General features: G+C 39.1%; 1 protein-coding gene across 12 annotated transcripts in view; it reads right to left on the bottom strand.

Annotated features, from left to right (window-relative positions):
• LOC143842409 (uncharacterized) overlaps window positions 1-12,436 on the bottom strand; it is a 109,140-nt gene that overhangs the window by 64,377 nt on the left and 32,327 nt on the right. For 7 of the 12 annotated variants that reach the window (XM_077347549.1, XM_077347544.1, XM_077347548.1 and 4 more), the window contains exons 1-3: window positions 3,266-10,314; window positions 2,476-2,528; window positions 1,932-1,999 (exon numbers count right to left, since the gene is read on the bottom strand). In XM_077347549.1, coding sequence (XP_077203664.1) covers window positions 1,932-1,999; window positions 2,476-2,528; window positions 3,266-3,299 — 155 coding nt within the window. In that variant the 5' untranslated portion in view covers window positions 3,300-10,314. Of the gene's footprint in view, window positions 1-1,931; window positions 2,000-2,475; window positions 10,315-12,436 lie in introns of those variants that run through there. The other 5 variants (XR_013233087.1, XR_013233088.1, XR_013233086.1 and 2 more) reach the window with 2 other exon arrangements.

Consider the following 12,436-nt stretch of genomic DNA (forward strand, 5'->3'; position numbering starts at 1 on the left):
TGACATCTACCACTAATGATATGGATGCACTTCATGTGCCCCCCTCTCTCAAAAGAGAACGAGGCAGCCTGTTTGAAACTTGCTTCTATTGTTAATAATGTTTAAGACTGATGGTTTTAGTGATTTTATATACTTTTATGTATTTTATAACTGTTGTGAAAGCTCCTTAACCAGGGTGGCATTCAAGTGGAAAAATAAATACATGTAATTAATTAATAAATTTAATATCCTGTAATATGACATTCAACTCCATCTCTTCTTCCATCTTTCTCCTACCATATCCTTTCCATCTTTCTCTTTTTCCTTTCATTTTAAAAGATGGCCACAGGGGTGACATCCCATTTTATGTCACCATTATATGACTACGGGTAGTGTAAACATTGTTTATGAACTAGTGATTTAACAAATTTGACTAAGCCTAGCATAGTTACCTGTGTAACCATCTATGAGCCTGGCCCAGCTGCTGGGTAACTTCCACTATTGCTGCTGTGCCACAGCAACTGTTAGGAGTTCTCCTCCATCACTGTCTGTCTGCCATGATCTCAAGCAACCTTCTCCACTGCAAGTAGGCTGCAGTGATTCCCAATTAGCCTCCACTGTTGCTGCTTTAATACTGAGGCCATACCCAATACAGACATCATGGTGGGCTGTTGCAGCTCTGCTGTCATCAGGTAAGAGCACTGTCTGTGCATCTGAAGACAATGCAATTGTATTTGGAAGCCCTATATATATTTTTGTTAAGATTTGGAATTTTTCTGAACATCGCAGGAGTTCCTCAAATGCGCAAAAAAGCCTATTTAGCCTCTGTGTGGTCCCACTCTGTGAATTTAGCTATCTGCAGATTGCAACCACACATGGCTAATAGTATATGGATAAATAAATATGCAATAAAATAAGGGAATGGGGAAAAATCAGACAAACTATAGAATTTAGCTTTTGCTTAAGGACCAGCTGTTCTGTTTCAGTTTTGGAAAAGTTGGTTTGAATCAGAGCAGTAAAATATATAACTTCCCAGTGGCCATCGATGTTATGGGAAATTGAACAGAATGTATTCACAGAAATAAATTTTCACAGGTAGAAGAAATGTTTTAGAATAACCATTATATTTTTCCCCAAGATCGTCTGCTATTTTCTGGGTTCCAATTATATTTTTAATATTTGCTCACATCACTTCCAATCTTTCTTTAAAAAATAAATTAGCCATATAAAGACAATAAACAACCAATATGCAGAAAATTACAATTAACAATTAACAAACCCACATTACTGACCTCTCAAACTTTTTCATACAGTAAAACCATGTAAGAAAAGAATGGTGGGAACACATAAGGTTCCCATTCAAAACCCAGGTTAAAAATATTTACACAATGTGGGTTTGACTGCCAAGTAATCCCTACATGGAGTTCCTTCAGTCAATTAGTAATAGTACAAGAATAGAATATTTTTGCAATAAGAGTGATAATTAAGACTTTATAGCAAGACACAGAAGATCAGGTTTAGTTTGATTTAAGCCTTACGGAGCAGGAACCATCGCTTTCCATTTGTATGTAATACTCAGAATATTGCAGTTTTAGTCTTAGTTAGACACCACTGTGCTAAGAACTCAGCAGCCCCAAAAGAATCCAATTATTCTTACAATGGAACCTCATCGTACTGGATCCGCAGTAGATGTCTCATTCGTTTGGAAAATTCTGTATGCCAGATACTATTGGCTTTTAGAAGTTGATTACAGTAACAATTTTGCAAGGCTCACATTTGTTTTAAGAACTCTATTGTATTTATAAAATGTTCCTTTTAAAATGCAGTGGTTAAAATGTTGAGGGTTAATACCAAATAAGTATTGTAAGGGTAGTATCAAGGCAAGATGCAGAAGATTAAGGTGTCCGGGCGAGAGGCTATTGGAAAGGACAGGGCAAGGGAAAGATACTTACCTCAAAGAAAGATCGTTCCGAAATGGCTGGAGGGCAGTGGGCACACTGGACGTGGTGAGCTCAGAGAGCTGCAAGAGAGAGAGAGAAACAGGCATGAAACATTGAGTGCCGATGGTCATGAGCATGGCATAGACGACTCGCCCGGACTTCCAAAGAACAGAGAGAGACAAACGACCGAACCAACCAAAGGGCAAGGGCGAGGGAATGAGGGTGCAAGAGCCAGCGGCCGAGCTGATAGGTTAGGAGCACGTGTGGCATTCGGACTCCCTCAATGCAGCCGGGCCAGTCCACAGATACACTGGCCAAGGAGTGTGGCTCTGGAGCACAGAAAGGGAGAGTCGACACGATTAGAGACGCTGGGGGGGGGGGAACGTCCCGGCCCAGAAATGAGCTGAAGGCTGGGAGGGTATTTAAAAGGTCTGAGGGCGGAGCTCAAGGGGAGATAAAAGAGGGAGGCGAACATGGCTTGGGGTGGGTGAAACGAGAGGCTTGGTGCACAGAGGTGAAAAGCGTGATTGGAACTCAGAGAATAAAGGAAACTTACCTGCAACTTTGTTGTCCTGGTAGTGAAGTGAACCAGAGGGAGTGTCAGCAGACCTGTGGACAGACAGAAGGAAGGGGTGAGACCTTTAAAGGGGGCAAGAGACCCTTCCCATAAGGTAAACAGTTGAGTACCATAAGAAAGTATATGAAGCTTGTCCAAAACACATCATATCCATATCCATGCAGATCAACTCAGCAGGACAGAACAGAGAAAACTCTTTCAGTCCTATTAGGGAACTTGCCACCACTACCTAACTGCTCTCCTCAGAAAGCTCATTAATGTCATGGGGTACACTAACCTGGGAGCAAGGTGTAACTTCAAGAAATGGCCTGGCTATGAATAGGATAAAGGGCAGTCTCAAATCTTAACAAACAAAAGCAGGACTCCCTCTTCCACTGTGTTTCACTGTGACAATTTCACTCATATGAGCAAAGCTTTCTGAAGGGGTTGTCATTCAAACAGGTAAAATTGTCAACTGCCTGCTCATGTACATTCTGTGTAAAGTCTGGGTCCCGTGGCAACTTTAAAGCAATCAAAGTTTAATTCTGGGTGTAAGGTATTCATGTGCATGCATACTTCTTCAGATCTATTGAAACATACTTTCTTAAGCCTTAAATATAATTTTGGGGGCTAGGGGGTAGGAAGGGCTGCATAAGTCAAGCTGCATAAGTAACTGAGCAATAAGTATAGATAAGAATGGATTAAAGCAGTTGGTAAGACCTGTGAATAGCAGCAAATTAGCATACAGATAATAAAAGAGTTAACAAAATTGTAAGTTCTCTTGGCTTGCCAGTATGAACTCCCAAGATGAGCTTTTCCTCCATTTGGGTCTTCCTTTACACATGGAAAAATCTAGAGAGAGAGAGAGAGAGACAGAGGGGAAAAAACATACAAAGAGTATTCTGACCTACAGTCAATGGTCCACATTAAAAATCTCCATTTACATATTCACAGTAATATTAGTGATCTCTCAAAACTTCTAATGCATTTTAAATCTATTTTAGCTATTTTCATTGATATTAATGTATTTACTCATTTATCCTTATATTTTCCACAGTATTCTCCTGCTGATTCCATCATATTTTTTAAAAAAACAAATAATACAGAGACTAAATAAATTACCCACACAGAAGTCGCGGCGTTGTTAATGTGTAAAGAGGATAAATTTATCAAGTAATGGTCAATGTATTTAGGTATTTAATTTATTTGTTTGAATTTGTCATCCATCCTCTCTGCCAAAGGCAGGCTCAACATTTGAAGCAAGGTGGGATAATAAAGATGGAATTGCACCTTATATATATTTAATGTTTTGTGATAACAACAAAATATTTGCTTTTGTAAAAACAAACAAACAAACAAAAGACCCACACTCTCACAGATTTCAGCCCAGTCTTTTCAGGTGCAAAATGACCATACTACTCATTCACTGAGGATGGGGAAAGCATATTTCATATTGTTCACAATTTTGTATGGCGCTTCCTCTACAGCCCTAATATGCCATCTTCTTTTAAATAAAAAGGCAGCAGTGGAACTTAAAACTTGCAGGCTTCTCTTGACTTGCCCCAGAGGTAGAGAAGTTTTGTCGATTTCACTATGTGTTCATTGGGCATGCAGTATTTTAATCAATTAAATTGACCTCGGCAGCACGTCCAAAGAACCCCAGGGAGGATTTGTAGCTCATGTGCACAGATGACCATATCGTTGTATCTTTGTTTTAAACAATTGTGGAGGCAGAAGATACGTAAGAGCCTTTGAAACTGCAGTAACCTGTCTTCCCTTTGGAAAGCTGTCCTCTAGTTTGCCCACAGTAGATATTCAATAATACAAAATCTACAGTGAAGAGAGCTAACGTTAGTACAGCATTTGTTGTATTTTCAGGTCAGTATTTTTAATTATTATTATCTTGATTGCAACTCATTCCTAAACAACTGCTCTATGCCAAGATTACCTAGCCCAGGGTGCTCCCCTGTCAGCAAACCCTTGGAGAACAGTTTTTATATTTAACACATTCCAGCTTCTCTAGGCATCGTCCAACCTCTCTGCAAATTACTTGAACATATTAATCATCCGAGCAGTCTTGCCTCCATCCTTATTTGTACGGCTGATGTTCTAAATAGTTTGCCTGCAGAAAATCGAAGCAGGACGTTTTTCAATATTTCTGATGCCTGTGAAAAGAAACTTTAAGGTATTTTTAGTTTATTCTCTACAAACTGCCTCCGCTGCTGGTGATAGTGCAGGAAGCCAGGCTGGAGCAATAGTGATAAACATTGCTGATGCCTTAGGGCGATAACTAAGTAAATTAGCTGGTAAAGAGAAATTGTGTTCAGCCTCAATTTTTAATACTCTTTTGTTGTTCATTCACTACTTAATTGACTTTGCTTACTTTGTGATTTAATTGTTCTCTGCAAAGTAATGCAAGTTTACAGAACACATAAAAGCAATGCATCTTTTATAAGAGAAGTTAAGTAAGAACATCATCAACATCAAACAATGTCCTAGAGGAGCCGAGGAACTATTAGTACTGTACAAAAATCTCTTTTTTTAACCTTATAAAGATAATAACATAAGGGGAAAGGACTTTTTCATAGGGTTTGAGATGCACTTTAATTTGATGTTACATCAACTCAAGCACATTATCTCAAACTAGGAGTTTTCTACTGAAATAGAAGAAAAGCGCTGGTGAATTTTGGGTAACGGCATTTGAAATGCTGAATTCATTCCTCTTTAGCTCAGCCACTATTGTGATCAGCTGAGTTGAAAGAAAAGTTCAGAAAGTCATGAAGGCAAAAATTCCAGCTAGTTCAGGATGCATAATCAGATACAGGTCACTGGTGCTGAACTCTGAATCATATCTGCTGCCAGCAAGCAAAGCCAACAAAGATTCTACAAGTCTATGCCAAGACAGGAAGACATCAAAGAGATTTAGAGGACAGAACAATAATAACCCAGCTTTGAAATAAAGAGTTTGGATGTCTGCTGGATTGTATATAGAGATAAAGGGCAAAAGTGAACTTTACCTAAACCTTGTGATTTAGGTAAGACTGCACCTGTTGAGAAAACATGTCCTGCTTCAACATTTTGACCTGGACAAAAATAATAACTGAACTCATAACTAAGGAATATGCTTCTTAGCATTCACATGATCACCGGGGATGCAACAAATTTCTCAGAGAAGTTGTTTGGCAGTTGAACATACCTTATCAAGCACTCATGTTCCAGTTGCGAGTGATCACACTCAGGGTGAACTGAGCAACTCATACAGTGATTGAACAAGTTTTCAGGAGTCTGTTGGTCAGACTTTGATTCACAGCTAGTCAAGGGAATCATCTTATCCACCAGCACAATGGTAATGAGTCTCATTTCTATTCCACCACTGTACCATGGACAGGGACAGGAAAAATACTTCTGAGTTCCCCATTACAAAAGGGAAAAAAGCAATAACTTGATTCAAGTCCAATAGCATTTTAGAGACCAACAAGATTTCAGGGTGTGTGCATTTGAAAGTCAAAGATTCCTTCATAATAAGGTATAATAAAAAGCTTATTTCTTTCCTTTGCCCTGCAGCCCAAGCTGACAGCTTCAGCTGGCAAAAAGAAAAGAGAAATCCACTGGGTTTTTGATTCTCCTCATGGACCCAAAATTTGGAAAGAAGCAAGTTCTACCATCCATAAAAAGTAATTGGCCCATTATTTCATCAGGTTTGGGAGGCATGAAAGGACAGGATATCAGAAGAACCTGGCCTCCAAGTGAACTGGGAATTGTTTCCTAACCTACCTCCCCAAAAGAAGCTTTGCAAAATACAGAACAAAATTTCATCAGTAGGAGATCAGAACCCTATTTCTGATGGCTTCAAGTAACCTGTTGCAAATAGCCCACATTAATTGTACCTGATCACCACTGACAAATCACTGGAGATGCCAGAGAATCTTTATAGTCATAAAAGGGAAAATAGAATTGTAGGAACTGGCTTTATCAGATTTTGCACTTGGTCATTCATTCATTCATTCATTCATTCATTCATTCATTCATTCATTCATTCATTCATTCATTCAGACACTTCCAACCCAGTATGATTTACATTTTTTAAAAACTCAGCAGCACGAAACCACTCAAGAACTTCAATAATTCTAAGCGTTATAAAATTCTAATAATATAATACCCAATGCTATAAAACCAGCAAACGTGACCAGCAACCAGTTAAACAATTAATGCTCACCTCTTCAGGCTCACCTCTCACCTGCTTTAAACAAAAAAACTTTTTTGTGCAGCCTGTTTTAACTGAGATGCTCCAACTTTTAAAGCTATTTTTATGGCCAGTTCTTAGTCTGAGGATTGTTTTATTAATATTGTTTTAGTCTGACAAGTGGGATTTTGTTTTGCTTCATGTTTTCAATTGTTTCATGGCTTGTTTTTATGCTGTTAGTGTTATGATTTTCTCTTATTGGTTTTGCTTTAGCTGCCTCAAACAACTTTCTGGAGAGGGAGCACATAAATTTTCTAATAATAATAATAAAAATATCCTGCTGTTTCTGACAATAATCACCAGAAAGAAAAACAACACAGTTTTTTTTTTGCAGGGGTGTATTTTGGTAACACCTGAAAGTCTCAGATTTCTGCAAAAATTCTGCAAAAATTTTGTATATATATAGGATCATATATTAGCTCATGAATTTTGGAATGAACACCCCTCATTACTGGTGAATAATTAAGTTACTGTTAGTCATAACACAAATATTATCACTGATGAAAAAACAACAAAAACGAATGCCCCCTGAAATTAATTAACATTTCAGACACAACTCCTAGAATAAGAGAAATCCACAGGGTAACCTCAACAGGAGAAATCTTGTATTTAATGTTTTATTTAAAAAAAAAAACAAGAAAGATTAACAGCAGTATCACATGGCTAAATTCAATATTCTCTGTAAACATTGATCAGACCTGATATATGTAGAAATGATTCCTTGAAAACCTTCAATTGGCAACTAATAAAAGGTTTCCACTTGCGCCAGAAAGTTTTTTGTGGGTAACAAAATGTAGATCTAAATGTAGATAGTTATCCCAGTCTTTCTTCATAATTCAAAATGGCTGAATTCAATATGAAACATATGTAGGACACTTTCTTCTTTTCTACATTATCTTACATGAAACCTTTTTTATCATCTCAGGTCCTTCATTGCCCTTGCTGTAGATAACAGTGAGTACCTCTTGCATACAAATGTCTCAGGAGCATTTCAAGCTTTCTTCTGTGAATTGAATGTCATCTCTTTCATCCACAGCCACAAAAAGCATCTAAATCTTCACTGTCATCTTCCAAAGCTAGGAAAGCTTTCAGCAGAGAACCTGTCAGACAGGTCTCATCAGTCTGTGCCACAGAAGGCAGATGGGCCAAGCAAGTCTTTGTCTCTCTGTCCCAAGAGGATCATATAAGCTACTAATTAATCTTAATGTAGTGATTTTTCCACTAGCAGAATTCTGACATTGTGGAAATGCAGAAGCACCCATATTTCATAGTATTAAAGAGATTCATTTTCAAACCTAAAAACCTGAAATAAGATTAGTTAGAGGGATTCCAGTTCCAATAATGGGGTTTTAAAACTGGCCATGTGGGTACTTGCCTAAGAAAGGCCTCCACTCAAGCTGCTCACATACTGAGAATTGGTGCATCCACATGTACTGAATTTGTCACTGTATTTTGGCCCATCAAACGGGGTTCCAGGATTTAAATTGTATTGTAACACTTGCAGCTCCCACATAGAGGCACTGCTTCACAAACATGGTGTTCTTATGTATATGCTGTCCACTTTCCCCTCCCCCCGCCACCATTTTCGGGGGAGAAAAAGGGGGGAAAGAGGGCAGCCAGAGGCTTCAGGCAACAGCTGCCTGGCCTCCAACTCGGCTGAATCGATTCGGACCCGAATCGATTCAGCTGCTGAATCACCGAATCTCAAACTAAAGAACCTGATACTCCATTCTATCAAATGGAGCGGATAGGGGCACCCTCTTTGGGAGCCCCTAGGATTGGACCCCTTGGTCCAATCTTCTTGAAACTTGCAGGGGAGTCAGGGAAGACCCTCCCTGAGCTCCTCAAGTTTCAGGGGTACAACTTACACCTCTCCCCCCCTAGCCCCCGGGGAAGGCGGGGGAAGGATTTCCAATGCAAGTCAATGGCTCCATTGACTTGCATTGGCCCCAGATCATTTCAGACAGCTCTGAAACGATTTGGGAGGCTTTCCAATGCAAGTCAATGGCTTCCATTGCATTGGCCCCAAATCAATTTGGACAGCTCCGAATCGATTTGGGAGGCTTCCCAATGCAAATCAATGGGCTCCATTGACTTGCATTGCCCCTGAATCGATTCGGACAGTTCCGAATCGGCCCGATTCGGATCCGAAACAGTCCGAATCGGGGCCTCCCTGCACAACCATAGTGCTGAGCCTTTCTGCTTTCTCTGCATCTTACGTTAGAGTTTGTCCATCTGCACCCAACAGTGGGTCTATTGCCTCCTTTACTTTACATTTGATCCTCACTAACTGAAAAATCTTTTCTTGTTACAATGGGCTTCCCTGGCTAATCGTAGCTCACTCTCAGCTTTGGCTTTTCTGATGATTGATCTATAGTGCCTAATAACCTGTAGGTACTCTTCTTTAGAGCTCTGTCCTTTCCTCCATTTCCTGAACATTTCCTTTTTCTTTGCCAGGTAAGGCAGATGCAAAACCGGGCAGTAATTGGCAGGGTCAGTATTATTCAGCATCAGTTTCTTCAAAAGTGACCTCACTGCTTTTGTAAGTTTTATGGGGATTATTATGTCAGGTAGGAAATTTGAAACTTCTGCCATTTCAGATTTAAAATTTCAAAATATGAATGGCTTTCAGGTACAATTTTTAAGCAAATTATCAGAGTTGTCACATTTTAAAAATAGCTTTTCTCATTTCATATCAATAGTAATGCAATGGACCTGAAATATTTTTTTATTGTTCTCAGTGTACTTTTGCTAATGGAAAATCACACATCCCAATAGAAGCAGCATAAGTAGGTCTGGAGGTTAGACTTAGCATTTGCTTGGATAAATAAAAATATGCCTATGAAAAGTATAGAATTTATTCATACTTAAAGTATTTGCTATGTGCCTAATATGATACCCTGTGAAACCAATCAGGTTTTTTTCTGCAAGAATAACCAGCCTTGATTCTCCCATTGGTTATAAAAAATGACCGGTAATAAAAAATGTTGCTGATATCAGATGGATAAGACTGTTTTCAGAGAGATGAATTTGTAAACACATGAATATTTAAAAAAAACAGTGTCTGTAACATGAATGCAATAACGTTTTGGAGTATCTAAGCTAATAATAAAAAAAAGTCATTAGAAGTTCAATTACATTGGAATTCACTGGTCTTCCAGCAATTCAGAGCTGGAGAATACATTAGGTACTCACAACTTCTTTATTCCATCTTGACTACATCAGGCCACCAGCATCACTACCAGTGACTGCAACTATGATACCCTGAAAATGTAGGTAGAGGGCTGAAATCCAGAGATATACAATAAAACCTGCTTCTAGGAGGCAACACTTCAGACTGAGAAACAGCCTATGTGGAAACTCTTAGTATATCTGCTGACCCAAGGTGTGTGGAAAACCCAAGGCTCAATGGGGCCATTACATTTTGCTCCAAATTGAGAGTGGGATGAATCTACACAACCTGCTAGAAATCTGGAGTCAATTGCAGCATACAGAATGGATATACCATCTGGAATAGATTGCTCAATCCAGTGTTTCCCTGCACAGAAAGGATTATTGTAGTTAGCCCTTCATTTCTGTAGCATTCTGTTGGGCCAGCAAGACCTTGAAAGATGGTTGCATGTCAAAGGATTTCAAATACACAACAGAAGGTCTAGTGCAACTCAGAGTGCATGGTCCCATGACATAATTTAGCCTTGACTAAGGGACTCCAATGTGTCCAACACACAACTGACTAGCAAAATCGTTGGTAGAGAAGAGCTGTTGTTTTTTATAAGACACATTTCTACCTCAACAAGTCTGAAAGAAGCTCACAGTCTCCTTCCCTTCCTTTACCTACAACAGGTACCCTGTAAAGGAGGGTGGGGCTGAGAGATTTCTGATAGAACTGTAATCGCTTCAAGGTCATCCCGCTGGCTTCATGTGGATGAGTAGGGAATCAACCCCAGTGCTCCAGATTAGAGTTAATCACACTTAACCACTACATCACCCTGTACAATAGAAGCCATCTGAAACAAAAGGTGCCATACATGGGTATCCCTCATGTATTTCTGGAATTGATTTGAAAAGCAGCCAATCATTGTGGAAGGTTTCCTCCCTTATTGGAAGCTATAGCTCAACACAGATTTGTATTAGTAGGTAACTTCCTCCTCATTGTTAGATTTCGAAGTCTATCTCGGGCTGAACAGGTCTACCATTTAGGATCTGTTGACTTGAACTGAGCAAGGCTCAAAGGGATGGCAAGGCTCAAAGAGAGGACATGATTCTGCCAGAACTATTTAAACACTTTCCCTGACTGGCAGGCTCTAATTTAGGCCAAGCTTTAGATAAACACAACAGCATTTTCCCCTTGGGATGGAAACAGCATTATGCTCTCAATTTTCAAAATTGGGGATAAACAGCCACCCATCAATTTTGCCCAATTATTGCCCAATTGATATAGTCTCCAAAATATACATCAAGTTGGAGGATTGGGAAGCCTCCAATCAAATTATCTACCCAGAACAAGTGGGCTCTAAAAAACAGCAAAGTTCAACTGATCATTGCCTTGCCCTAAAAGGAGCCCTGCCAAACACTTGTTTCCAGCATTTGTAGACCAAAAACTGCTTTTGATTCAGTGGATAAGAATTCGTTTTTGTAGAAGCTAGTGAATGTCTTCTGATGGTGAAACTAGAGAAATCCCTAGCTACGGGTGGCAGTTCTGTCTATTTTTTCCTGTGAGGCACAGCTGTGATACTTATTCAAATGATCAAATATCTTTTTGAATTGCTAGTAGCTAAAGACCAAGTAACAAAAAATGTATAGGACTTGTATATCATTCCTTGATCTGACGTATATAGTTTACCTTGCACATAAGGAAAACTATTTTTCTTCCTAAGCCTCTGGAGATTAAAGTCAAGCATATAGCCTCATTATTATTAAGAGTTTCATGTTAGGGAAAACCAAGGACCAAAATGAACATTAAAGATTAATCAAAAATTCCATGATTATTTAAAGAGCAACTGACCATATATTGCAATGTAATTAGCCATTGGTATAAAGAAAATGACCCCTTTTCCACCACATTGCTCAGCTTAATAGCCACTAAGGATGTTTTTCTTCATGATGTACTATTACTGACTTTGACTATTGAGTTCAGGGTTGATGAAGAAAATTACAGCCATTCTGATTTGCAATAATTGGACTAATGCTGCTGGTGATAATAGAATGAATGCATGTGAAGGGAACACCTTCAGATCATGAATAAATAATCCCTCAAATTCTCAGGAATTGCTGGTAAAATAAAATCCAACTGTCACTTTTCTGTCCTCTTTAGTAGTTCTTCTGTTGTGTGATCATTGGCATGGGTCTTGTATACTTGTTTTGTTTTATTAAGCAACTATACAACTTGAATTTGCAGGTAATGTACCCAGTGAGCCAGTAATGACTGTCAGAAGAAAATGGGTGCTTTATCCTTGCAATGGTCATTTAAAATTAACTCCCCTGTGTCATAGAAGAGGGTACCAGAAGTGAATCCACAGGAACCTTTAAGACCAACAGAGTTTTATTTGGGATATAAGCTTTCATATGTACACATACTTCTTCAGATATACAAAGTGATCCCATTGCTATTTTCTGCTGGTTGTTGTGGGTTTTCCATGCTATGTGGCCATGGTCTGGTGGGTTTTGTCTCTGACATTTTGCCAGGAACTGTGGCTGGCATCCTCAAAGGTAGGGCAT

This window comes from Paroedura picta, chromosome 7, assembly GCF_049243985.1.
Source record: "Paroedura picta isolate Pp20150507F chromosome 7, Ppicta_v3.0, whole genome shotgun sequence".
Taxonomy (NCBI): Eukaryota; Metazoa; Chordata; class Lepidosauria; order Squamata; family Gekkonidae; genus Paroedura; species Paroedura picta.